This window comes from Lycorma delicatula, chromosome 9 (assembly GCF_047948215.1).
Source record: "Lycorma delicatula isolate Av1 chromosome 9, ASM4794821v1, whole genome shotgun sequence".
Lineage (NCBI taxonomy): Eukaryota > Metazoa > Arthropoda > Insecta > Hemiptera > Fulgoridae > Lycorma > Lycorma delicatula.
In genome coordinates this window covers 72,644,561-72,669,259 of record NC_134463.1, presented here as the reverse complement: position 1 = coordinate 72,669,259, position 24,699 = coordinate 72,644,561, and the positions used below count along the sequence as shown (strand labels likewise).

The window sequence follows — 24,699 nt, the reverse complement described above, 5'->3', positions numbered from 1 at the left end:
TGGGCAGGAATAAATTTACAGTAATTATGAGAGCTCTTCAATTCTGTAATAATGAACAAGTAGCAAGTAATCATATACATAAGATACAACCTTTAATTGAATTATTTTGATGAAAATATGACTAATTTGTATTATCCTAAAAAGGAATTATGGATAGACAAGTCTATGGTTTTGTGATGTGGGTGCCTAATTTCTTAACACTATATTAGGAATAAAAACCATGAATATGGGATTAAAAATGTATTACATAAGCAGTATTTTAAAACCAATAATAATCTTCATAATAAAGTAATTATATTACACATAAACTAACATTGATTACTATGACAACCGTTAAATCCCGTTGGCACCAAATGGCATGTGTGGCCCTACAGAACATGCATTCATCCAGGGGGCCAATGGCGCCAAGAGGTGTCATACACATATAAGGCTTTAAATGACATTAGCGTAAAAATATTGGTAAACCCCCTATTTTATCCAAATTATTATTACTGCACTTTCTGTAATGGCATAATTTGTTTCTAGAGACTGGTCATAAATCAAACTCCTTAGTATTTATTACATGCTTGTAAAGTTGTCAACTGCAAATGGATGCTCCTTCTTCATTTTTTTTTACAATTAAGTTTCTACAATCTGTTCCCTCAGTACAATGAATAGGTGTGTTCAATGTCTATATCTGACTTGAAGGAAAGAAAGCCCAACAGCAATTAATTCCTCTAAATTTAATTTTATTCTGGACGGCACCCTGTAACAGCTGCCGACCAACGACATTGAAATAATTTTTTTTCGTAGCAAGTGAAAAAATGCCATGCCAGACCAGAACTTGAACCCAGAACTTCTAGATGCTTCTTAATATTTTTTTATGTGAGCTGCATACAGTGAAATGTGCACGTTTGATATCTGTGACAACCTACTGGATGATGCATAAGTCATACTTTACATATACATACTTGTATATGTGTGACATATATACAAGTATGATGATATATACAAGTACCATGATCTTTGATTCAGATACTTCATAAATAAAAAATATAATAGTATTATGTAAACATAAACTACATAAAAATAATTTTTTATTTTTACTATGGAAAAATAAAAAAATATGAATTTGAACTAAAAATTAAAATATAAACCTTGTTAATCTTTTATGAGTCTGCTGAGGAATGCTGGCTCAACTCGCTAGACCATTAAGCTGTCAGAATTAGTTTGTGCAATTTACGACAATTTACTATTTTTTTCTAATTGAATTAAATAAACTAATTACGCTTTATTAATTATAATTTTTTCTTTATTTTAATTATAATTTCACATTTGCTCAAATACATGCTGACCCCCAGAATATAAAGGTCAACCCCCCATTTGTGGATTTTCCAGTAAAAAAATTGACAGAATTTTTTCCACCAAATAAATTTCATTGGCAATAAGAAATTCATTTTGAAAATTATTATACATAATTACATAATACTATACTATTTTATACCATTATACATACTTGCTTAATTTTTATATCTAGACAGAATTATGATAAAGAAAACAAAAAAAACTGGTAAAATTCTCTGCAATTAATAAATATTTTAAAAGGAATACAAAGACTGCAATTTTTTAATTTTTACATAAGTTGTTTTTCTAAACTTTCGTGTAAAAAATTAACTGCATTAAAATTTTACCACTTCACAAAAATTCACCCTCAACACATGAACACTTTAAATGCTAACATAAATCACTATTGTCTTCTGAAAATAAAATGTTTTTATTATCTGATTCATCCTGCCATGTATTATTATCTTCAGTTCTAGCTAATGTTTTGCTAATGTAATATTTTTTAAATCTTGTCTAATGCTATCAGGTGTTATCAAGTTCCATGACTTAATAATCAACTCACATAATAAGGTCATGGAAGGACTCTTATTCTTCCAGTAGGAGTTAGCTGATGACTGTCGTTTCACATTCAACAATTACATTTTTTAAAGATTATCTTTAAAAGTATTGTTTACAACTAAATCCAAAATCTGTAACTCTGAAGTCATATCATCAGGTATTAAAACTATTATAACTGAATCAGTTTAGTTTTTTTACTTCTATTTTACATTTTCAATCAAATGATCCCTTAATGCATCTATTACTAACATGGATCGTTGTCTTCTAAAACTTAAGTTTCTGGACCAGACAGTTTTAAGCCAATCTTTGACCAAAGAGTTATCCTACCTTTTTCATTAATTAGGCACTTTTATTAATAAATGAGGATAGTTGTGACTATAAATATGAATTTTAACAAGTACCCCATCACAAATACATTAACGAAAATAAACCATGAGATAATTAAATGCGTGGTCAAATCCAAATGTAAGCCTTTGCCTTAGTAAATAATTAAATAAATATGCAACTTGGTCACTTGTTTTAATATACTACAATGGTACAATCAGAAATCTTTTCTTTGACGAAATGATATCTTACACCTATGCGTTTCATGTATTATTTTCAGGATTGTACACAAATTTAATCGCAGACTGATTATCCTCATAAATCAAGCAGGATTTTCACACATATTAAAAAAACCAAAATGAAATAAAATATTCTTTCACCAATAAGCTTCACTACAGTGTGTTTCATTAAACACACTGCTGCTTTTTGCAAGATACTAAATTTCCAAGAATTTTAAAACAGTAACCAGTTGTTGATTTTCTATCACAATCACCGCCCATTTCATCATCATTCTCAATTCATTTATAAACTAAACCTTAATTCAGAGCTTTTAATGTAACGAAGAACACGTTTCAGTATTTTATACAATAATCCACTTTTAGCATTTTGATAACTCAAAAAAGTAATAAAACATATGTTAGCCTTGAACCCATTGCTGCTTATATCAGACTACCAATTATTAGACGGCATTGTACTTCTGTTTCTGGGGTTTCAGATCCATCTTGTTCTAATAAATCAAATTTAAAATTTTTATCAATTGTCGTATAAATCAGTTTGCATGTTAGACTATCAAAATACCTTCTTAAAGTATTGTCTTTGATCAACTGTGATACTTTCCACTACATCTTGTTTGATATTTATACCTGAGAAATTAGAAATCATATTAAGATCTTTCATTTAACACACGGATTTTAGTTGTAACTACTTCTCTTTCACTATTAAAAATGAGCAATCATTCACATATTATAATATATTTTCATTAATTACTACTGATCATGTATAAACAATGATCATTTTTAGATCTAATAAAAGCTTCATTTTTCATTACAGAATCAAATTTAATAATTCCAGTTTCTCAGTGATTTCCCAAGTCCATAGATAGATTTAGTTACTTTGCAGATTTTACTATTATTTATTAATTTGAAGTCCATCTGGTAATCAAATATATACTTTCTCCATATTACACCATGTAAAATTGCTAATTTCACTTCGACCTGATAGACTAGTCTACCATTATTTGTCATATTCATGAATATTCTAAAGGTTAGTAAGTTTGCAACAGGAGCAAAGATATCAATAAACTCTAGATTGTCCATCAATTGAAAACCCCTAGTCACTAACTTAGCTTTATACTGCGCATTATTCTTCTCAACTTCCTTTTAAATACCCATTTAACCTCAATCACTTCTTTATTTACAGATGATTTTACTTCAGTCATGTATTACTTTAAAATTCTAAATTCAGCCTTTATAGCTTCAGATTACTAATTCACATCACCACGTTTCTTTGTGTCTGCATATGTTGTTGGTTCATCTTCTGTATTGACACTCATAAAGTTTATTTCATAACCTTTCAACCAAATTATAACACAAGATTTTGATTTTTTTCTTATATTTCTTAATTAATTTTCTTTTGTTTGCTATCTCATTGCTTAAAATATTTTGTCTTTCTTGTTCTGTTATCTTCAACTTCATCTAAGTTCCCCTCATTCTTTGTATACTGAATTTTAATGATTATTTCTGGCATTTCAATTACAATTTCAAATTTTTTCCCTTTATATTTAGTTTTAACAAACATATCTCTTGGTATTTCTATGCTCTTGGTTTTTGTACATATAAAAATTCTGAATCCCTTTGTTTCTCCACTGTACCGCATGAATATTCCACTTATACTTAGCATTCATTCCAATTTCTTTTGCTTAGCACATTTCTGAACCAAATTTGCGTAGCTGATTTATGTCAAAACTTCTATTAAAAGAAACTGTGTTCTTTCTTCTTTTGTTCTGGTTCTTTTTAAAATATGAGTACATATAGCAGTATTCACAGCTTATAACTACAAACCTTTTTCCAGTGATTTTGCATGTAGCACAGTTTTAGCTTTCTCTACACGAGGGAAATGAGAATCATCCCACTCTTGAGAGGGGGATTCTCATCTCCCTCTCGACTTTAACATTCTGTTCAGAAGTATGTTACACTTTTTCAAGGAAATTATTTCTTCTTTCAATAATAACCGATTAGTTTTTCATTTACAAATTCTTTTCCATTGCCTGATCTTAAAACTTTAATTTTATTATATGTAATTTTCTCTGATATTATTAAATATAATTTAAATTTTTTATATACTTTACTCTTTTCTTAAAAAAACTACTCTGTAATGAGAATAATCATCTGTGAACAACGTGAAATATCCAGAACCTTCAAGGGAAAATAAATTTACTTTTAAACCAGTACATATAGAAGATTTAATGATATTGAAACCTATTCATGAATGTTCTAACTCTAAATTTATTTCTCCAATGCCCATTGACTTTTATCTTTAATTTAACTTTTTATTTTAATTTCTGCATAATCATCCAAAGTTCTTGGGTACGACACATGTCCCTGCTTGCATCACTATCCACAATCCAATTTTCTCTAGGCAAGTTACCAAACACTGCAGTTACAATAAATGCATTACTCATATTTTTCTTTTCTTTTTCTAATCTTAAATTACATTTATTAATCAAATTTTCTTGGTTTTTTACAATCGTTTTTAAGATGTAATTTTTTCCGCAATATAAACACTTATTTTTACTTACTGTATTACCTGCCAACCACTTGTTCGACACAGAACCTATCATTCAAACATTCCTCTTCAACCAACAATCTTGAGAAAAAATCATTGAGCTTTTGATTTTATCCTGGAAATGATTTCCATGTAAATATAAAAAGTTTGAAATTATCATACATCAAACTTTTTGTTATAATCATTTGATCTGACACCATTTCACCAAATTGTTTAAGTTGAATAGTCATTTTCTTCAACTTTACAGTCCGCCGGGCGGGCTTCAATCGCCCTGGCCAACAGTATCTGGCCCAGTGTGGGATCGCTCAGGGAGAACCGCCTTGGCTGCACCGGTGAAGGATGACAGACACTGATCTGACACTGTGGGGCTCTGGGGGCCACCACTGACTGCCATGCTGTAGGAGGGTGCCACTGAGGGAAAGCCCGGTCGGACTTCAATGGGCGAGCCGCAACTCCCCGACTTCACCACAGATCAGCTTCCGAACCCAACAGCGCTTCTCAGAGCTAACACAAAAAACGGCCCTTTTCAGAGCCACCACACGGTTATGGATTATGAACTGTTGAAGCCATTCAACGACAACAGCCCTTCTCAGTGCTACCTTAAGGTTAGCAATTATAACAGGCTATCAAAGCCAACCATAAGGTTATTAAGCGCCACGTGCCGACGAAGCCATTCAGTGACAATACAAAATGTATCAATCTTGCCAACCTCAACATTCTGTACACATGTCGTAATTTTATTGCCAACTCTCAACAACATGAAACTCTTAAAATTGTTTAATCCTTTAACAGTAGCGTTAAGAGTACTTATAATTGAGTGAGATAACATTTTGCAGATATTTCATTTTCTTTAAAACTTTACTTTCTTGTTTTTCTTGAGAAGGAACTTCCTTCCTTAGAAATTTTTTTTTTGAAGAGAATTTTGGTTTACTTTTTTCTGCGGTTGTATTATTAAAAAAAACAAACATCAATTAGCCTTATTAACTAGTAATTTTTTTATATGCCTGAATTTAATAATTATCAAGATTATAAAGTAACATAAAATGTTAAATAAATAATTGCTGTGCATTGCACAACATAGTGGAAAAGCTTGGTAACAGAAATTTTTATTTAAAATTTCAAAACATAGTAAAAAAGGTTCTCTGAAGCTAGGAAATAGATATATCTTAAATTACCATACTAAAATTCCCTTCTAGTTAAAAAAAAAAATCAAGTAAAACTTTAAAGTCAAGAGCATAAGTTACTTTAATAACTGATCGTAGATTCAAAAGCACTTTTTAGGTAAATTGTTAAATTTTACATTAAGCTTATTATTCTGCTATGTTAATAGGTAGTTTTTAAACTATTAATTATATACACACTAGAGAACATTTTAATTCAATTTTTATATTATGGATATAATAACATCATGTATATGATAATACATATAATTTGCCTTAATTATTACCAGGATGTACTTAGTAATGTAATGAAATACTGTTTTAATTAATTATCTCCAACAGATCAAATTAATAGGGTTTGAAACAAGGGTGTTCGGATTAAAAATGCTGGCAACTTGAAACTGGACAGATGTTTCTCTTACAGAATAGCATACAAAAAGATATTTTTGTACTATTTAGGGAGGTTGAAAAGGTATACAAACTGAGCGATTTACTTAAACATAAAGGACATCATCACTAAATAACTCAATTAGTTCTCCTTTAATGAATAATTAGTTCATAACTGAGATTAAGCACATGAATTCCAACAGTGTCAGCAAAATTATGCAATAGTTATTTTAAGAACTGCTAAAGGTAAAGTTAAAAATAGAGTTCAAACACCAGATGAATTAGAAATGTGAAACAGCATTTTTATTTCCCTGATTTTATTTGATTCCCCTGATAATTACTAATTATGAAAGGGCTTTTTCCATAATCATTTTGAGGGTGAAAAGGGATCTATACTAATTTATTAGAAATGTAAAATGGTAAAAGCTTAAAAAATCAGTTCAAATAATTCACCAATATTCAATGATCAAAACTAAAGTATTTTTGCTGAATAACTAAAAGGATGGAGTTGGAATTTTTATTTTCTGTGTTTTTGTGATTACAATAATATGTTTAAAGTTTGAGCTACCTTTAAGTCACTCCGAAAAGCACTGTTTGTTCAATAAGTTAATTAATTTTAACTTTGAAGGAACATTTAATTTATTAAGTAATTGATACCCTAAAAATAACGAACATGTTCCATTGTTAGTTACACATTTTATAAATTTGCATAGAAACAGTAGAAACTATTACGATTTGGAATTTCTCTAGCAGGAATCAGAAGATAATTAATTTGCTTCTGGTGACTTGATAATGAATTACAAAGTAAACAAATTACAAATAATTAAAAGCAATTATAAGCAAATTATACAATTTGATTTTCAAACATAGAAAGTAACAGCATAATGTTGAGGAAAAATTTATACAAGATACATTATCATATATTACCATACGAGGTCTGTTCAGAAAATAACTGAACTTTACTTTTTTAATTTTTATTATTAGTTTTACAGGTTATTGGTTCTTGTCCCCTTTCTATTCACACACTTTTCCCAGCGGTGTTTCCACTTCACAAAGCATTACTGATAACGTCATTTGAAATGGTCTGCGACAAATTCGTTTTTATATCATAAAGTCTCAAAATGGCATTCTTTCATCACCGATTTTTATTTTGATAATAAGAAAAAATCGCAAGGAGCCAGGTACAAAACTGATGAATTGACATAGCTAAGTGTGTGGGCGCACTGTTGTGGTTAAGGAACCATGAGTTGTCTCACAACTCTGGTCTCGTTGTGGATTTTTTCACGTAGCTGTTGTAAAATGCCTTGATAGGATGCAAGGATCATAGTTTCATCTTGAGGCTAGAATTCAAATTTCACAATTCCACTAAAATCAAGAAAACACCGAGCATCACTTTGATATTGGATCAAGACTGATGAGCTTTCTTGGGGTATGGAGATCCTTTGCCAATTCATTGTGATGACTGAGCTTTTGTTTCAATGTCTTAGTCGTAATCCCAGCTTTTGTCCCATTATGAACCTTTGCATGAATGTTTCACCCTCAATGGTTTGTTCAAGAAACTGCCAACAAACGTCCACTCAAAGTTCTTTCTGCTGTTAGGTCATCAAATGAAGAGCGAACTTTACTGCAACTCAATGCATGTTCAATTTTTCAGTCAAAATGTTATGGCATGATGCAACTGAAATGTTAACCTCTTTGGTAAGTTCTCTGATGGTCAATCGGTGATTTTCTAAACTTAACCTTCAGAAAATCAGTGTCATCAGCTGAAGTCGAAGGCCTTCTTGGTCAAGCCGTCACCTTCAATTGACTGGCAACCACTTTTAAATTGTGAAAACCATTTGTAACATTGCGTATGACTCAAGAGCATCATTTTGGTATGCTTGTCTCAAAAGTTTAAAGTTTTCCCCAGTTTCATGCAAAATTTTATGTTCTATCATTGCTCCTGAAAATCGCTACTAACAATTAAAACACTCAAATAACAATAATGAAAACTAACTGAGAATATCAACAACCCAAGAACATGTGGTTACACAGGAAGTTATGTGGAACACAATGCTGCCAACCGCACATCACTAAATATCTCCGTTGGCGGGTAATTAAAAATGTTCAGTTATTTTCTGACTTTGTATGCTGAACATGGAGAATATCATGAAAGTGACTTGAAATTGAATAATGAACACATAACAGATTCATAACAATATAATTGGCTTTGAAGTTAAGCTTGAGACCCTGAACTCAATAACAGTAAACAAATGCATGTAGAAGGAATACATGGAAAATCTTAAAAAGGAATAGAAGGGCAAAAAAAGGCTTCTGTGAAAGATTATTCAGTACAAAATCCAGAAATATCAAGATGAATAATCACTAATTCTGATGATTATCTTTTAATTTTCAATAGGACAAAAGCATGGAGCAGATGCTAACCACAGAATCAAATGAAAAACTTATGGGCATTTTCACTATACCAATTTAAAAAAAATTAGAATTGAAAAAGTGGTTTAGTATTTTCAGTTTACATTCCGAAAAAGCTGGAAATATTAAATTAAAGCATCTTGTACAACAGAAAACTATAATGCCAGAAAGCCATTCATATATTCTTTTTAGAGATTAAATTTGAAATTAATAAAGCTTAAATACTGATTTACAAAAACTATGTTTGCTTGAATCAAAAGGACAAAGGAATAAAAGAAGGTTAATAAATATGGAGCATTTGCCTCAAAGAACAGGTTACTTTTAAATTATTCTTAAGCCATCTACAATGATTACAATAAATCCGCACATATAAATAACAAAACCTTCAATGACCAATAGGAAAATTAGAGATCTGTTATAGATTCTCTTAGAAATCTGGCATAGTTATTCCAAGGAATTTTTCAGAAAAGTAAACAAAGAAAAGTTTCATTAAAAACTTCTAAGAGAAAAATCCAAAAGAGGAATTTAAGTGTCAATACTAGAAAATTTAATCCAAATAGGGAATTTCTCCTCAGATAGGAAGCTAGTGAAACAAAATAGTTTTTCTTCACTCATCCAAAAAGGATGAAAAGAAATAAAACCAATGCAAAAGCAATACTCCAGCTGCAATGCAATATAGTAAATTCTACAATAATTACTTCAACAATACTCAAGTTACAAGTCAATACTCATATTTACTAAGAAGTTTTGGATTTTCTTAAAGCCACCCAAAAATGGAATAAAAAGGAATCACTAATTTCTATCTATATTTTGGATCTGTAATAAGAAAAGTTTTTTACTCAACACAGATTAGTTTTCAGTATGAAAACATCACAGGTTTTCCCTTTAATATCCCCTTTACAAGATTGAAACTAGATTTCAAAGTATTTTTATACAGGATACAAAAAAAAGGAATACTGAGATGTTTTATTATTTAATACCTAATAACTTTGGCTTACATTAACAAATCACAAATAGAATAAGAGAATAACACTTACAGTTTTTACAAAGCTTACATATAAGTTTTAATGCAAGCTCCATTTGTCATGCAGCTCACACATCCAACTGATATAAGCATTCATCCCAAACTTTAACCAGCATGTTTAAATAAAAGTCACATATGGTCAGATAAGGTGACCTTGAAGGCCACTGCAAACAAGCTTTGTCATCAGGTCCATGCTGAATTATCTAGTGAATGGAGGAAAACGTCATTTAACTGATCCCATACAGAGTTATTCATGAGAAGGCACACTATCTTTTTGACAAATGAAATTCTCTGGTCCATCTTCCAGAGATGATCACTTTCGTTCTACATTTCGTTGTGAAGTCATCACGCAGGGCACAGTGAGTAGGCATCAAAGGCTGTAACAGCTGTAAATAGTATTTACATTTTTTCAGACCCCCTTCGTCATCCCATACTTTTCCCTTTACACAGACAGGTTGTTTCAAACTGATCATGACATTGATAAAAGTTACTGTCACTTGGAAGTTAACAATTAAACTTTCTACAGAATGCACATTGAACTGTAACTACAGATTCATGTTTACCTAACTGTAAAACACAGAACTACCACTATTTTCATTTGAGCGCTACCAAAATTAAAGGTAGGGAATCAATCTACAGCCATGTGTGCAACTAAAATTGTCTTTTCTACTCTTTGAATCTAATCTTAAATCAACACTGTACTCCTTACCTAAGAGGTAATATAAAGATTAAAACCCTGATATGCTATATACAGGTCAGACCTCACCCCGTCTTCATTTTCATTTGTTTGGCCTGCTCAAAGACTTTTTACATGGCAAGAAATTCAACAACAATGAAACAGTCAAAAAGTGATATACAAATGGTTCAAACAGCAAGTAAAAACTTCTACACTGTGGAAAGTTTAGTTCTGTGAGAAAGCTCACACAATGGTGGGACAGGTGTTTAAATGTTGCTAAACTGTTCAAAAAAAGTACAAATTTCACTATCACTGAATAAATCATATTTTCTCTACATCAATTTGTCTCGTAAATTATTGAATGTCTTTCATAATTAATAGTTATTTTTTTTAAATGTTTAGAAAAGACTAAGAAATAGAATAAAATAAAATGCTTGTATAATGTTAATTAATTAATGCTAGTTTGATAAAATATTTATCGTTAGTTGAAGGTGTATTAATTACTACTTACTAAATACTTATATAGCAGTTTGAGATTGAAATTATACATTACCATATTTAATAAGACAATATTATTTTGGTTAACAGCTATGTAGATCAAAAGAAATTCTGTGTACAAGTGGTTTTGTAGTACATGTTTCTTATTTACTGTGCTTTATGAGTCTTTAGCGGAGTTTTGGGGGTATATTCACTAATTTCCATGATAATTCAGTAACATGATAATGATAACCGCATGCATAATACTTGTTAAAGTAAGGAGGCATATATGAGTTGAAATAGTAATCTATTCCACACCCTCCTCACTCATCAGTATTGGAGCTATGAGATTTTCACTTCACTCCACAATTAAAAAGGAATATAAGGGATATTCATTTTACTGAAAATGAACAGGACACAGTAAGGTTGTGGATCAAGAAAAGACTGGAAGGTATTCTTAATTGACAGAATGAGAAAAATGGTTCTGTTGGTGAAATGTAAAGCTATAAATAGTGAATAGGTGGAAAAATAAAATTTAATTAGTTTTTGCAGCAAATAAAATTTACTAAGATGCCAATTTGTTTCATTTGACTAAAATAATTATTAATAAATCTATTTCATTTCATTATTTTTGAAACAAAGCAGGTGTTTACATAACAAAATATGAAGACCAAAACAATCAAAAGGATTTACATATAAATGGGAATCAGAAATTTAGAAAATAAGGCTTTTGGTGTATTTACAAGCATGTAAATACAATTTAAGAAAATTAATTACTTTGATCATGTTAAGGAAAATAAAGAAAACATGTCCATATTAAAATTAATAACAAATTTAAACCTCACACTTGAAAAAATAGAAAAATATAGCAATGAAAATACAATTTATAGACAAGTAAAACTTAAACATGATTGGCTTATAGAATAGTACAATTAAATTTTAATTATTCAGAAATTTGTAATTTATTAAATATAGTACCAAAGCTACAGTTTCATTATTAACTAACAGATTAGAACATTGAATTTCAATGAATGAGATATTAAAGATACACGTCTACAATTTGGATGTGTTAAATTACTTTTTATAGGAAAAAAGACATTATAAAGAAAAAATCTCTATAAAATCTGGACTTTATAAAAATAGTTTTACGAGAAATATAATAAATAAATTATGAACAACACATTAACAGTGTAGAAAATGTTTAACTATGATTAAATGATCACTGACCTCCAGAACAGAGTGGGAGAGCATCTCTTAGTTTAATCCAGAAGATTTTAGGTTTGAATTCTAGTCAGACATGGCAATTTTCTCGTTATAAAACTAATTTCTTATTTGACAAAAAAGTAAGGTAACTGTAATTTTGGGTGAAGGCCTGCTGTCATCAGAGAAAAATAAATTTGTGGTCAATAGAATACTTGTGGACAAAATAAAACAACAATTAATACTTCATAGGTGTGATTTTAATGTTAAGGAGGTGTTGGAAATTATTAATTATGGAGAAGGTATTTTTGTAAAGAAGAGGTAAAGGAAAAACAAAGAAAAATAATGTGCTACAATTTATGAATCAGCTATTACAACATAAGAAACAAATTAATCTAGAAAAAATAATATATTTTATTGGATGTAACAATGAACTATGTAAAATGAAAATATGGGATCAGTATGTGTTGTTATAATAAAATAAAGGAACTAATCATGCTAACACAAAAGGGAGTAAAAAATTATAAAATTTAATAATTACTTTTAACAAAAATAACTTAACAATATTATGAGACTAAGCACTTAGGTAATATAAAAATGGTTTAGTAATTTTATATCATATAAACAGCAAAGCAATACTTTAAAACTGTACACACCTTTAAATAAAATCACACTAATTAACAATCTCCTATCTAATACTATTATGAAGATCTACCAAATAATATAAAACATTTTTTTTCACCCATATTTTTCTCAAGAAGCTTAGGCAGAAGGGTTTTTGGTGGATTTTAATGGGCAGAAACAATTCATGATCCTGATCGCCTAAGAGAAGCTACAAATCATGAACATTCACTAAAACCCAGTGTTAACTAGAGTATTTATTAATGAATGAATTCTATGGTAACATACCTACAGCTGCTGCAATCAACTGTTTTTTTTTTAAATTATATTATTTTATTTTAATAACTACAACTAAGGCATAAAACCTAGTGTAAATTATGAGTTCATTTAATGTAATTGAAGATTTCAATTAATACAAAATTATAAAGGTCATTTATAATTTTCAAACAAAGTATTTAAACAGCAGTGTTTAATATAATCAATATCTTACTTTAAAAAAAAGAAGATAGAAGTGTAATAAGTTTTCATTGAACAAAGAAAAATTAACAGATCAACATACAACTTCATACACTATACTAATTTCATTTAGAAAATAATAAAGTTTTATTACAACAGTGTAAAAAAAAAGGTATCTAACCTTCTATATCTTTGAAAGCTTAAAAGGAAATTATGCTTAATTGGTAAAAATTAAAAAAAAAATTAATTGAATTATTTTAGTACAAGATTTTCAACAGAATGAAAAATAAATATTGCAACAAAGGAGTATTATTTTATAAACAGACACTTCACATCCATTAAATAATGGAAGAATATATAATGTTGTGTTCATTAAAATTAAACAGATATCTTGATAGCTTAAAGAAAGTAATTCTACTAATTGAAGTTTATGTAGAATATTGTAAAGTTGATTAAAATAAAAATAACTAATGATTCCATAAAATATATACTGATTGTAATGTACCTATCACATCTCATAACTAATAACACACACAAAGCGCCATCCAGTTCAATTGTCACAAAAATGAATTATTCCACAAAGATTTTAAGGTAATTTATAATAATGGAAACATTATCATTAAATACCAATACACCTAAAAATGTAATCTAATATGTGATTAAAAGTAACTAACTCTACCACTGTGGTGAACTACACCCAACTTCCATCACTTGTTTAAAAACGAATAAAACAAAAATAAAACAAGGTAAAATAACTGCAATAATTACCTTTGTAAAGTGTAGCTACTGTACCCGCTGCTGTTTGAAATGGCAACCAAAGAGATGAAACATCTTGAAGGCGATCTGAAAAAAAAATTGTGTGAGAAAATGGAGATCAATAGGAACACAAAATGGTAGATAATGTTCATAAAGAAGGCAAAGAAATTCATTTTACTACGCTTATTGCTCAGTTTAAATAATGAATACTTTACCTTTGTACAACTGCGCTATCGATGCAGCAGCATTTTGAAAACAACACCAAGCTTTTTGGGTAGCTAAATCTCGTTCACTATGCAGCTGTCCTTCGTAGTCAGGTTCACTTTCAAGATGTTGAACGCATTGCTGTTCCCAATTTGTTATCCATATATCCGACAAGGCGTCTTCTTGTTCCCTTTCGTCGTTCATATCTTTTACTAAAATATTGTTATTAACTTAAAGGCTAAATTTCAACGAGCAAAGTAAAATTTATTCACGCAGCACAATACCACTACGCATTATACACCATCACACAACCCATTAGCAAGCATTGTATTTCTGTAAGCCAGTAAGTGAACACACGACAAGTCAGCTGAGTGGAGTAAACTTCGTTAAAGTGTTTTGGTAATTAAGTAAAAACATTATTACGAAATTTATTACATTTCAAAAAAAAAAGATTATTTTGAATAATTATTTATAAATCAAAATTCGTTTGATTATCGTTAAAAAAAATATATATATTTATATATATATATATATATATATATATATATATATATTTTAGTTTGATATTTATTCCTTTTATTGAATAATGTTACATATAAAATAGTATATATATATATATATTCAAATTAATTTAGGAATACACTCATTATTACAATTTTGTTTGTAAGTTCGAAGGATATTATTTATAATCAGCTGAGTAACCTCGCTATGGCTAATTTATGTGATGTTTTAAGTTGAAATATTGTACAATAGTTACAATTACAGTGCGTTAAAGCTTTTTCTATATTTGAATTTACAGGATTAAGGGAATACTATATAAAAATTCGTTTTTGAGAGAAAGAATTACTCTTCATTTTGATTGGTTCGATGGACGTAAATAAATGTTTAGTGTGACATGTATCTACGTCATCTTGTTGGCAAAACATGCGTGAAATTTTAGTATTGTTTTCTGATACGTAAAAATTTTTGAAAAATTAATTTAAAATGAATTTAGGGCCATCTAATCCATATGGAAATGGGCTTATTTATGCCGGTTTTAATCAAGATCAAGGTACGTATCTAGTGTGTTTAATACTTTAATCAGAATTTATATTTATTGTGTTTATTATTGTGCTGTGCAATCTTGTATGGAACTAGGTTATTGTATTTTTAATAAGATTTTAAATAACGATCTAGTTTTAAATCACTATTATTACATATTACAGTCATTAGCGATTATATCTGTAATTTTATTACAAATGTAATCGAACATTTTGTTTTTTTTTGCATTAAATTGACATTTGAAGTTAGGGGTAGCTTCTTTTGTTGCTTAATTACCATAATTTAACCAAAATAATTACCGCTACATGTTTCGGACTTAGAAAACATTCTCTTTTTCTTGTTTGAAAATTAATTAAATTTTTTCCTTGCAGCACTACCGACATAAGTATTTTGAATATATGTAGACTTAAATGTATACAATGTAAAATCCCCATAGTCATTATTTATGTTGAATTTCTTGATATAATACATTCAGATAAACTTAATTGAGACTAATATGGTTGATATATATTTTTTAAATCCGTTATTTAAAATTATTAAAAATCTTATTTAGTTAAAAATGTTGTACTCTGTATCTACTCTTAACCATTTTTTAAGTTTTCATTGGGTATGTTTTCAGTGACTGATATATTGTGACATACTTCTATAATTTTGATATGAAATATTTGTTTTTCATTAACATATGGTTGTTTTGGCCCTTCAGATTTTAAGGCTTGAAAAACAGATATTATGTTAGTCCAAATAAATGTCAATTACATCATTTCATAAAGTGTTATATTAATGCGTAAACATTAACTTACATTCTTTGTTAGTGATATTTGTTACCAGTGAAAGAAATGAATGTATTAATTTTAGTAGGTGATGTATCTCTGTAGTTAGTTCTTAGATAGCACCACTGAAATGCTATATTGAAATAAATAAATAAAGTTATAAATATAATCTAATCAAACTTAACCTACGCTTGCTAACCTTGAAGGTTTATTTATTTTTTTATTTCAATATAGTGTTTCAGTGGTGCCGTCTAAGAATTAACTACAGCGGTAGATCGCTTACTGCATTAATACCGAAATGAATCTTATAATTTCTTTTCATTTTTGTGGAAAATAATGAATACACATTGTTATTAAAAACAAGATTCCTTAATATTATGAAACACTTTTAAAGTACTAGCTTTATATTTAACATAGGTTTAAGAGAGCTTATTTATGAATTTTGAAGTCTAATAGCCACTTCCTTTATGTTTTATAAGAGAAAAATGCAGAATTTTTAAAAATGTATGATTTTTTATCTCTTATTTCTCAGATGGTGAAAGTAATAAAAATTCAGTAATTGTTTGGTTTGAAGCCCCATAGGAGTAGAATAAGCAGTAAAAAGCGCAACATTGACACCCAACTGAAAAGCAAGATACTCTAATTACAATATACCTGAAAAGTTGTAAAAGCTGGAAGTATCATTTTTTCTTTTAAGAACCAGATGATGTTGCACTTATAAGCAGTTAAAATTTAACGAATTGCATTCATCTTTAGCTATAGAGTAATGTTAATTTGATGGAACATTTATTTATTAAAAAATAAATTAAAGACCTTTCTAAACTTCTTATTAAACTTCAAAAGCAGTTTGGAAAAGTGAGTGTCCTAATTGGAATTGTAAATGTTTAAGAATAAAAAAGGAGGAAACAAAAAGCCTTTTAGGTTGAGTTTTGGCAATAAATCAACTTTTAAAACCAAAAATTGTTTCTAAAGCCGTTTTTGAAGAGAATAGAAGTTTATAAGATTGCAAAAAGTATACATAAAACCAAAGACGACAAATGAAAGAAGGCTAACTGTTTCTTAATTTTAAAATGTATGATCAAATGCTATTCCATTAAAATAAATGAAATCAGTTCCTGTTAAATTTAGTCTACTCAGAGAAAAATGTTTATTGAGCTTTATCTTGTGTAAAAACATCTCTACCAGACTTAACTCAGAACACTGATATAATTTTTATATGATTGAAATAAAATGTTACAATTGCTAAATTATCATTTTCTTTGGAATTATCCAATTAATTCTTAAAATCATTAAAGAAAATAGCATATTTATAAATTGTTTAAGTAACGTAAAATAACATTAAATCAAAGTTTATCAAAAAACACCTATTTAAGGGAAATAAAATTTTACCACTTCAATTTTGAACTTTTTTTAAACTGCACTAAGTGATTAAAAAGCAGTAACTAAGTAGAAGTTTTTATTGTTCAGTACAGTAAATATCGCCTTATTAAAGTAAAAACTTTGCTTTTTAAATTAATAAGCTTTACCAAAACTGGGAAGTAAATATTTTTCTCCATTTGAATATTCGCATATAGCATTTCAGTATATATGTATAGTATCCCATATTTATGACTGTTTATTATTGAAGCATTACTTTACGTATATTTTTCAAATTCTAACAAGAGATGATTTATTATAACACATTTAATTTTATGTGTAATTTTCAAGTAAACTTTAAGCTTTCATTTTGCTGTATTAGGTTGTTTGTCTTCAGTAAAAATTCTGAAATTAACTCATTGCTGCTTGAATTACTTAGGAGTTACGACTACATGAAATGATAAGGATCAGATTACATGAAAAAAATATTTTTTATTTCTGGTTAATGAGTTAACATTTTGTTAGCTACTTTAAGAATGTAGTTTTCTTTGTTTAGTATTTCTTCAATAATTTTGACAATCCTTCCATCAAACTGGAATCCTCTTTTGCCATTGAAATGATATTTACACAAACATCCTAAGTTAGTTAGCAACATCTTTTCAATACTGACTAAGTATTATGTGGGAAACATCTTCTTACACTGTCATTCCTTGACTGAAATCTTTATCTAACCCATTAACAATACATCAATTACCAATCACCATATTTCTTTGTAAAATACCATCCTCAATGATTGGGAATAACGAGAAGTATGGGTCATATTAATATGAATACCGTAGTTGGTGCATACAGTACATCATTAGTACTAACTTATTTTTATCATACCAGAAGACTACATCTTTATGTCTGATTCCCACACTTTTAAACTCTTGTGCAACATTTTTTGCAGGTAATAAAAACAATATCAACAGAAAACTTACCGTATGTAATCATTTCTCCATAATGAGATCGTATTTAAATTGCATAAAAGCAAATTGGTAATTCACTAACTTTAATTAGTTGTTGGTTAACGAACAGTTTATTTGTCTTTGGTTAACAGAGCCATGGACTTATTGCATTTTGCGTTTGACTTTAAATGTTATTTTTATTTGAATATAACTCAATACTTTTTGTGCCAGTATCAGTATCACTACAGTCTTTATGTGAAGTGTTTAAAACTAATGTAATATTTAGATTTTTTGTTATTATTTTATTTCCAATTTTGATCATCTTTGGATCTTGTGAAATAACTTTGACTAAATCTCTTCATCCAGTATTGTTTCATTCTTTTGCTAAATTATGAATTTCTTTCTTCTGGACAGGTCCATGGTCTTTGTTTCTACCTTCTGGAAGCCATTACATTTCTTAACCTTTCCTCTAAAAGTTTTCCTTTCCATTTTTACTTTTCCTTTTTAATACCCATTCCTTCTTGTCTTTTTCAACTTGCTTAATCAATTTGTTGAATGTTTTGGGATTAGAGTTGAAATGTTAAAATATTTTCCTAGTTAATTAATCTTGCATTCAGATTAAATATCTATAACCCTTTCTCATTCCTATTTCTTTTTTTCTTATAGCTTTTCATTTTTTAAAGAAATTTCTTTTACATTTTTTTTTTGTACCTCCTCTTCTCTTTATTAGCCCCTAGATCTTTTTCAGAATTTTCCTTTCTTTCTTTTCCGATTTTTACCCTCTTCTTTAAAAACAGCAATGATTACACTTCAGACACTTCCTTCAATTATTGAGGTTGAACCAGCATTAAAACCCTTTCCCTTTTTGTGAACACAAAAATAGTTATGATAATACTATGCAGTTTAGCAAATATTACCAGGAAGATGCAGAAACAGTAAAGTTTTAATTTTTATTAACGTGTAGCTAGTAGTTACTGAAAAATCAGACCGATAGAAATATTTATTTTTTTGTTAACTTTATGCAGTAAATGATTGATTTTGATGACAACCAAATCAAGATTTCTTTAGATTTTAACATCGATTCATGTGATATTCTAGTAGTCTCAAGATATATAGTAAGGCTTTATTGATTTAGAGCCTGTAATCAACTGCACCCCATATTTTTGGAAGTGTATTTGTAGTTATTAGGTATTTTTACCTAATGTACTGGTTAATCGGGACTAAACAACATAAATGAATGGTGACATTATTAAGGAAGCTTAAGCTTTTTAATGCCAATGTTGATTTTTATGCAAAAGAAAAACCGACATCATGTGGACAATATCTCTTATCTTGGATATTGTGTAAATGCAGCCTGGGATCATGCAAAGGAAATTATCAGTTTCTCAGGAATAGTTCACCTGAGACTGTACAAGACTACACTTCATTCACATCCATACATATCATTCTTATTCATCCTCTGGAGTAATACATTATGGTGGTTCCGGAAGCTAAAACAGAAAAAGAGAGAGGATAGAAAAAACAAGAGATTTTTTTATATTTAAAAAGTGTACTGGATAACCTATCCCGGAAGTTAGGACCAGGATTAAACTTGTTTAGTGTTATGTGTTTTCAGCGCATTATTATGTGTAGAAACATGGACATAAACAAAATTCCATGAAACTTAAAGAAGAAGTCGAGTTTTATGCTTATAAGAGTTTTATTGATACAACCGTTACAGTTACAGACAAAGCCCTAGAAAGACTAAATAAAGAGAAAGCGTTCATCAATTAGTGTTTCATACTAATGTCACATTATGAGGGTTGAGATTTATGAATGGCTTAGAGTGATACTATTGGGTTATCGGGTTGACGGTACGGAATCGGGTTATCGTTATCGGTATTGATAACATTGTGGAACATATAAATAATTAAAAATTATTAGATGCGCTGGCGATGAGGCACCCACAGCTGGCATGGCTATTGAATGCTTCCGGGATCCGAGCAGGAATCGTACTGAAAGCCGCTATGGAGGTGAAATTTGTCGGCGAGGTGACCGGGGAGCGGGCCCCGATCAGGAACGCCTTTCGTGTGGTCTACATCGATCGACTCTAGTGCTGACAATGACCTGGCCCAAGTATTGGTAGACGTCTTCTGCAAAATAAAAAGCAACAATGGCGGGAGCATGGGACTCTTACAGGCAGAAATTTGCGGCACTAAGTCTGCCACTAATGTTCGGAAAATCCTTGAGTGTGACGGAAGGATGGCGGGACAGAATTATGTGACTGTCCCGGGAGGCAGATCACCCTCTTCCTGGCGGAATGAATCGATAGTTGAATCTACGCACAAGAAGGAGATGCTTGTTCTGAAAGCAACAACGTACACAGATCTTTTGAAAAGAGTTAGACCGTAAACAGGGGACCGAGGTTGCGGTCCCCGACAAGGCGGAAAACGGGGGACCGCATGGAAATTAAAGGAAGGCAGAAGTAATGCGGGTGCATTTAAGCAGACGGTCGTTACCTCTTTAAAGGATGGCTCTGCACACTAGAACTAAGACTACCGTACTGAGAATCCGAGATCCCGAGTGCGATATTCAGACAGAAGAAATAGCCAGAGGACTCCGGGAGGTCGCTGAACCAGAACTCCCCGGAGATTTGCGCTACAACATCAGGGGTATGGTGATATCAAAGTTGCAATATGCAGGCTGCCGGTGACACTAGCGGCGACGATTGCGAAAATGGGCCGAGTCGGGGTGGACTAGTTTCGTGTCGTGTCGATATTACAGAGCAACCTATGAAGTACTATAGATGCTTCGAGATGGGCCACACGGCTAGAGGATGTCGTGGGAAGATAGGTCGGAGACCTATCCCTAAGATTTACGGTCACGCAGTATGTTCTGGAGTTCCGGAAAATTATAGAAAAGCTCATTCCTGGCGGACAGGGATCAATGACTGATGACGGGAGCGACGAGGGCAACCCGCCTCTCTTCACCCAAGATGAACTTCTGGAGGCAACATTACTTATACCTCCGGCTAGCGGCGAGTATGTTTGGCGGGAGCCGCATTGTCGTACCGTGTGGGAGTTCCTTGATGCTGTTGCATCAGTAGCTTACTTAAATGAAAAATTTACCGCATTGCTGGGGGAAGCTAACCCTGAGCACGGCTGACCACTAGCCAGTTATGGCTCCAAGCGCTGTAAAATGGTGGGCAGGTACTTGCTGGCATTCAGCGACCTAGGCGTGGCAGCGAATTGTTTTCTAGACGAAATAAATTTTAATTTATTGATGTCATATATATTTTGATAGTTGACGGGGTGCGCCTACCCGTTTTAGTAATATATGACAAGTGAGTGGTGGAACACGCAAGCCGGTGGTGTATGGTACCGCGCTTTGTCCGCTCACACTATTAGGTAAGCTCTTGGGGCTTATTGGAGCTATTTAGGATACTGGTCGCTAAACTGTTTCGAGGCTCAGTTGCCGTTTGTGGCTTGGACATACGGTCTTATGCTCTAGGGCAACCGAACGGGGTGGTGGCGAGAGAAATCCCAGACAAATCAATACCTCCGGCTAAGGCGCCGGGCCTGAACAGGTTGTCAAATTTGGTTGCCAAGGTGGCTGTTCGGGCGCAGCCGGAGGCCTTCTAGAGTGCATCCGTCCCGAGAAATGGAAGCGCCAGCGGCTGGTACTTGTACCAAAACCGGGAACGGATCCGGCTCTCCCTTCTTCTTACCGGCCACTGGCTATGATAGACAGAGTGGTCAAGGTGCTGGAGCGCATGCTCCAGCAAAGAATATCCACGCCAGTTGTTCGAAGGGGGATGGGCTCTCTGCGAGTTAGTACGGCTTTTGCAGGGGAAGGTCCGCCCTCGACGCCGTGACCGCTGTGCTCGAGGTGGCCTTGAGAATCATGAGAGGCAGTCACCGTAGTATTTGCGCTCTCGTTACTCTAGAATGAAATGCATTTCTCACGTCGCCATAATACAGGCACTGGAACATCACGGGGTACCCACATGCTTACCGGCAGGATCGGGTGCAGGGGGGATTAGTTGAAAGGTGCCTGTGCAGGGGTGTAACTCCAGGGTCGATCCTTGGGCCAACCCTTTGGAACCTGATGTATGATGGGGTATTCTGGGTCCCCCTTCTGCAGAGACTGACCATAGCAGTTTATGCGGACAACCTCGCCCTGGTGGTAGAGGCTACCGCTTGGCAAGATGCCACTGAGAAAATAAGTGAAGCATACATGGTGATAAATAGATGGATGATGGGAGCAAGTTTGTCACTCGCTGCAGGCAAGACCGAGATTGTTGCAATCTCCAGAGCAAGGAGGAGACAAACTGAAAACAACACTGGAGAATAGAAGGATCGATTCAAGACCAGCAATAAAACATTTAGTTATATGAATTGATTCCAGTATGAAATTTGGAATTTATGCCATAGAAACCACCAACAAATCAGAGAGGATGATGAGATTAATTGCTCCCTTCCTACCGAACACTGGAGGTCTGACCCAGTATCACAAGAGGCTACTGGTTGGAGTCACATATTCCACCGTGCTTTACAAGGTTGAACTATGGGCTGATGTGACAAAATACATATTTTTTTAAATATAAAGGGAAGCTTGAGGCGGTACATAGAAAGTGCTGTTTGAGAATTATAGCAGCGTACCGGACCGTCAAAGGAGGCGGCCGAGGTCCTGGTGGGGAAAAAAGCCAATAGATCTAGTCACACAGCGAAGGAGGAGGCTCTGGGAACAGCGACCTTTGCTGCATGGACACAAAAAATGCCTATCATTGCAGATTGAAGAAAAGCTACTTGAGGTCTAGCAGGTGCGCTGGGTCCAGGGGGCAAAGGGCCGCTGGATCCATCGCCTTATTGGTGACATTAAAAGTTGGTACACGAGAACACATGGCTTGCTGGGGTACAGTTTAACATAGTTCCTGATTGGCCATGGAGGCTATAAATATATACCGCATACCTTCACAGATTTGGCCTAGATTATCTGTGCCCTGATTGTTACGAGGAGGAATCTCCATATCACGTCCATTTTTGCTTTCCACAGTTTGGAGGTGAACAGGAGGAGATGCTGGATGCTTTGGGCCTGGAAGACATGTTCCGTCCCGAGGATACGCAGGACATCATGTTAAAGGGAGCCAGTGAATAGAGGGCAGTAGAAAACTTTGTCAAGAAGGTGTTAGAAGTTATATGCCTGTGAAGAGTCCCGTCAGGGAATAAGATGCGGAGGGTGCCGGGCTGGTCAGGCCTGCGACTGAGCACCTAAAGGACCTCCCGAGCATGTGGGGGTCATCCTAGTGCAGTGTGGTCATGGGCACTCTGCATACTGACACCCAATGGCGTTACTTTCTCCTTTCCAAAGCAATCCTCTGTAGAGCAGTTCCAGGAAGGTGGGAGAAAAGAAGAAAAAAAAAGAGTGATGCTGCTACTGTCAATGTTGTAAGCAAGGATTTAGCTGAAAGTGCATATCATACTTAAAGGACTTATGGCATGGGATCAGAATGCCATTGATCTCTTTAAGACTTGGCATAAACAGAATTATCAGGATGATTGCAAATGTTCACCGAGGATAAGCCACTCAGAGTAGAAAAAGAATTAGATTTGAGTTTTGTCAGATTAATATAGGAATCAACCTATATTGACATTGTTCAATTATGGTAAAATGAATAACCTGTATTGACATTGTTCAATTATGGTAAAATGAATATAGAATATGTAATTTACTCTTCCTCGTCTTAGTAAAATGCTTCAGTAATTATGCTCAATGCATCATTTTTTAATTTAAACACATTTGTATTAATTGAAATAGAACTTAGATTAAAAGTTCTATTTGGATAAAAATGCTTTTTTGCCCAATCTCTTCATAGTGCTGGATTTTTTTAATGATTTTTTTAGTTAGTCTGAAATCTATATTTGATTACATTTTGAAATTCAGGAGAAGTAAGAAGCTTGAATTTTTTTGTCACTAATTAGGAGCCTGAGATAGAATCTAGTTGCAGCCTCTGGGTAGGAAATATTCCATAAGTAATTTTTTCCTTTGTCAACATTTTCCTAAGCCCAACTTATCTATATATTTATTTTCCATTTAATTCATTCTGTAATTTCCAGAGATGTAGAAGATATAGAAGAATATTGGAAAAGTCTATAAGTGCTAATATCCAACCACTCCACCGAGAACAATGAACATGTGATTGCCCCCACCAATTAATAAAAGATGTGAGGGTGGTGCTGATATG

General features: G+C 32.1%; 2 protein-coding genes across 6 annotated transcripts in view; one reads left to right on the top strand and one right to left on the bottom strand.

Moving 5' to 3' along the window:
• Positions 1 to 14,714, bottom strand: part of LOC142330772 (HUWE1-associated protein modifying stress responses) — a 56,742-nt gene extending 42,028 nt beyond the window's left edge. For all 5 annotated transcript variants that reach the window (XR_012757830.1, XR_012757831.1, XR_012757829.1 and 2 more), the window contains exons 1-2: positions 14,374 to 14,714; positions 14,171 to 14,245 (exon numbers count right to left, since the gene is read on the bottom strand). Coding sequence is in view for 2 of the 5 variants with exons in the window: in XM_075376221.1 (XP_075232336.1) it covers positions 14,171 to 14,245; positions 14,374 to 14,566 (268 nt within the window). In the remaining 3 variants the exon portion in view is untranslated. The remainder of the gene's footprint in view (positions 1 to 14,170; positions 14,246 to 14,373) is intronic.
• Positions 14,715 to 15,065: 351 nt separating this feature from the next.
• Positions 15,066 to 24,699, top strand: part of LOC142329840 (WD repeat domain phosphoinositide-interacting protein 3) — a 28,252-nt gene continuing 18,618 nt past the window's right edge. The window contains exon 1 of the mRNA XM_075374702.1: positions 15,066 to 15,413. Within this exon, the coding sequence (XP_075230817.1) occupies positions 15,347 to 15,413 (67 nt within the window). The 5' untranslated portion in view covers positions 15,066 to 15,346. The remainder of the gene's footprint in view (positions 15,414 to 24,699) is intronic.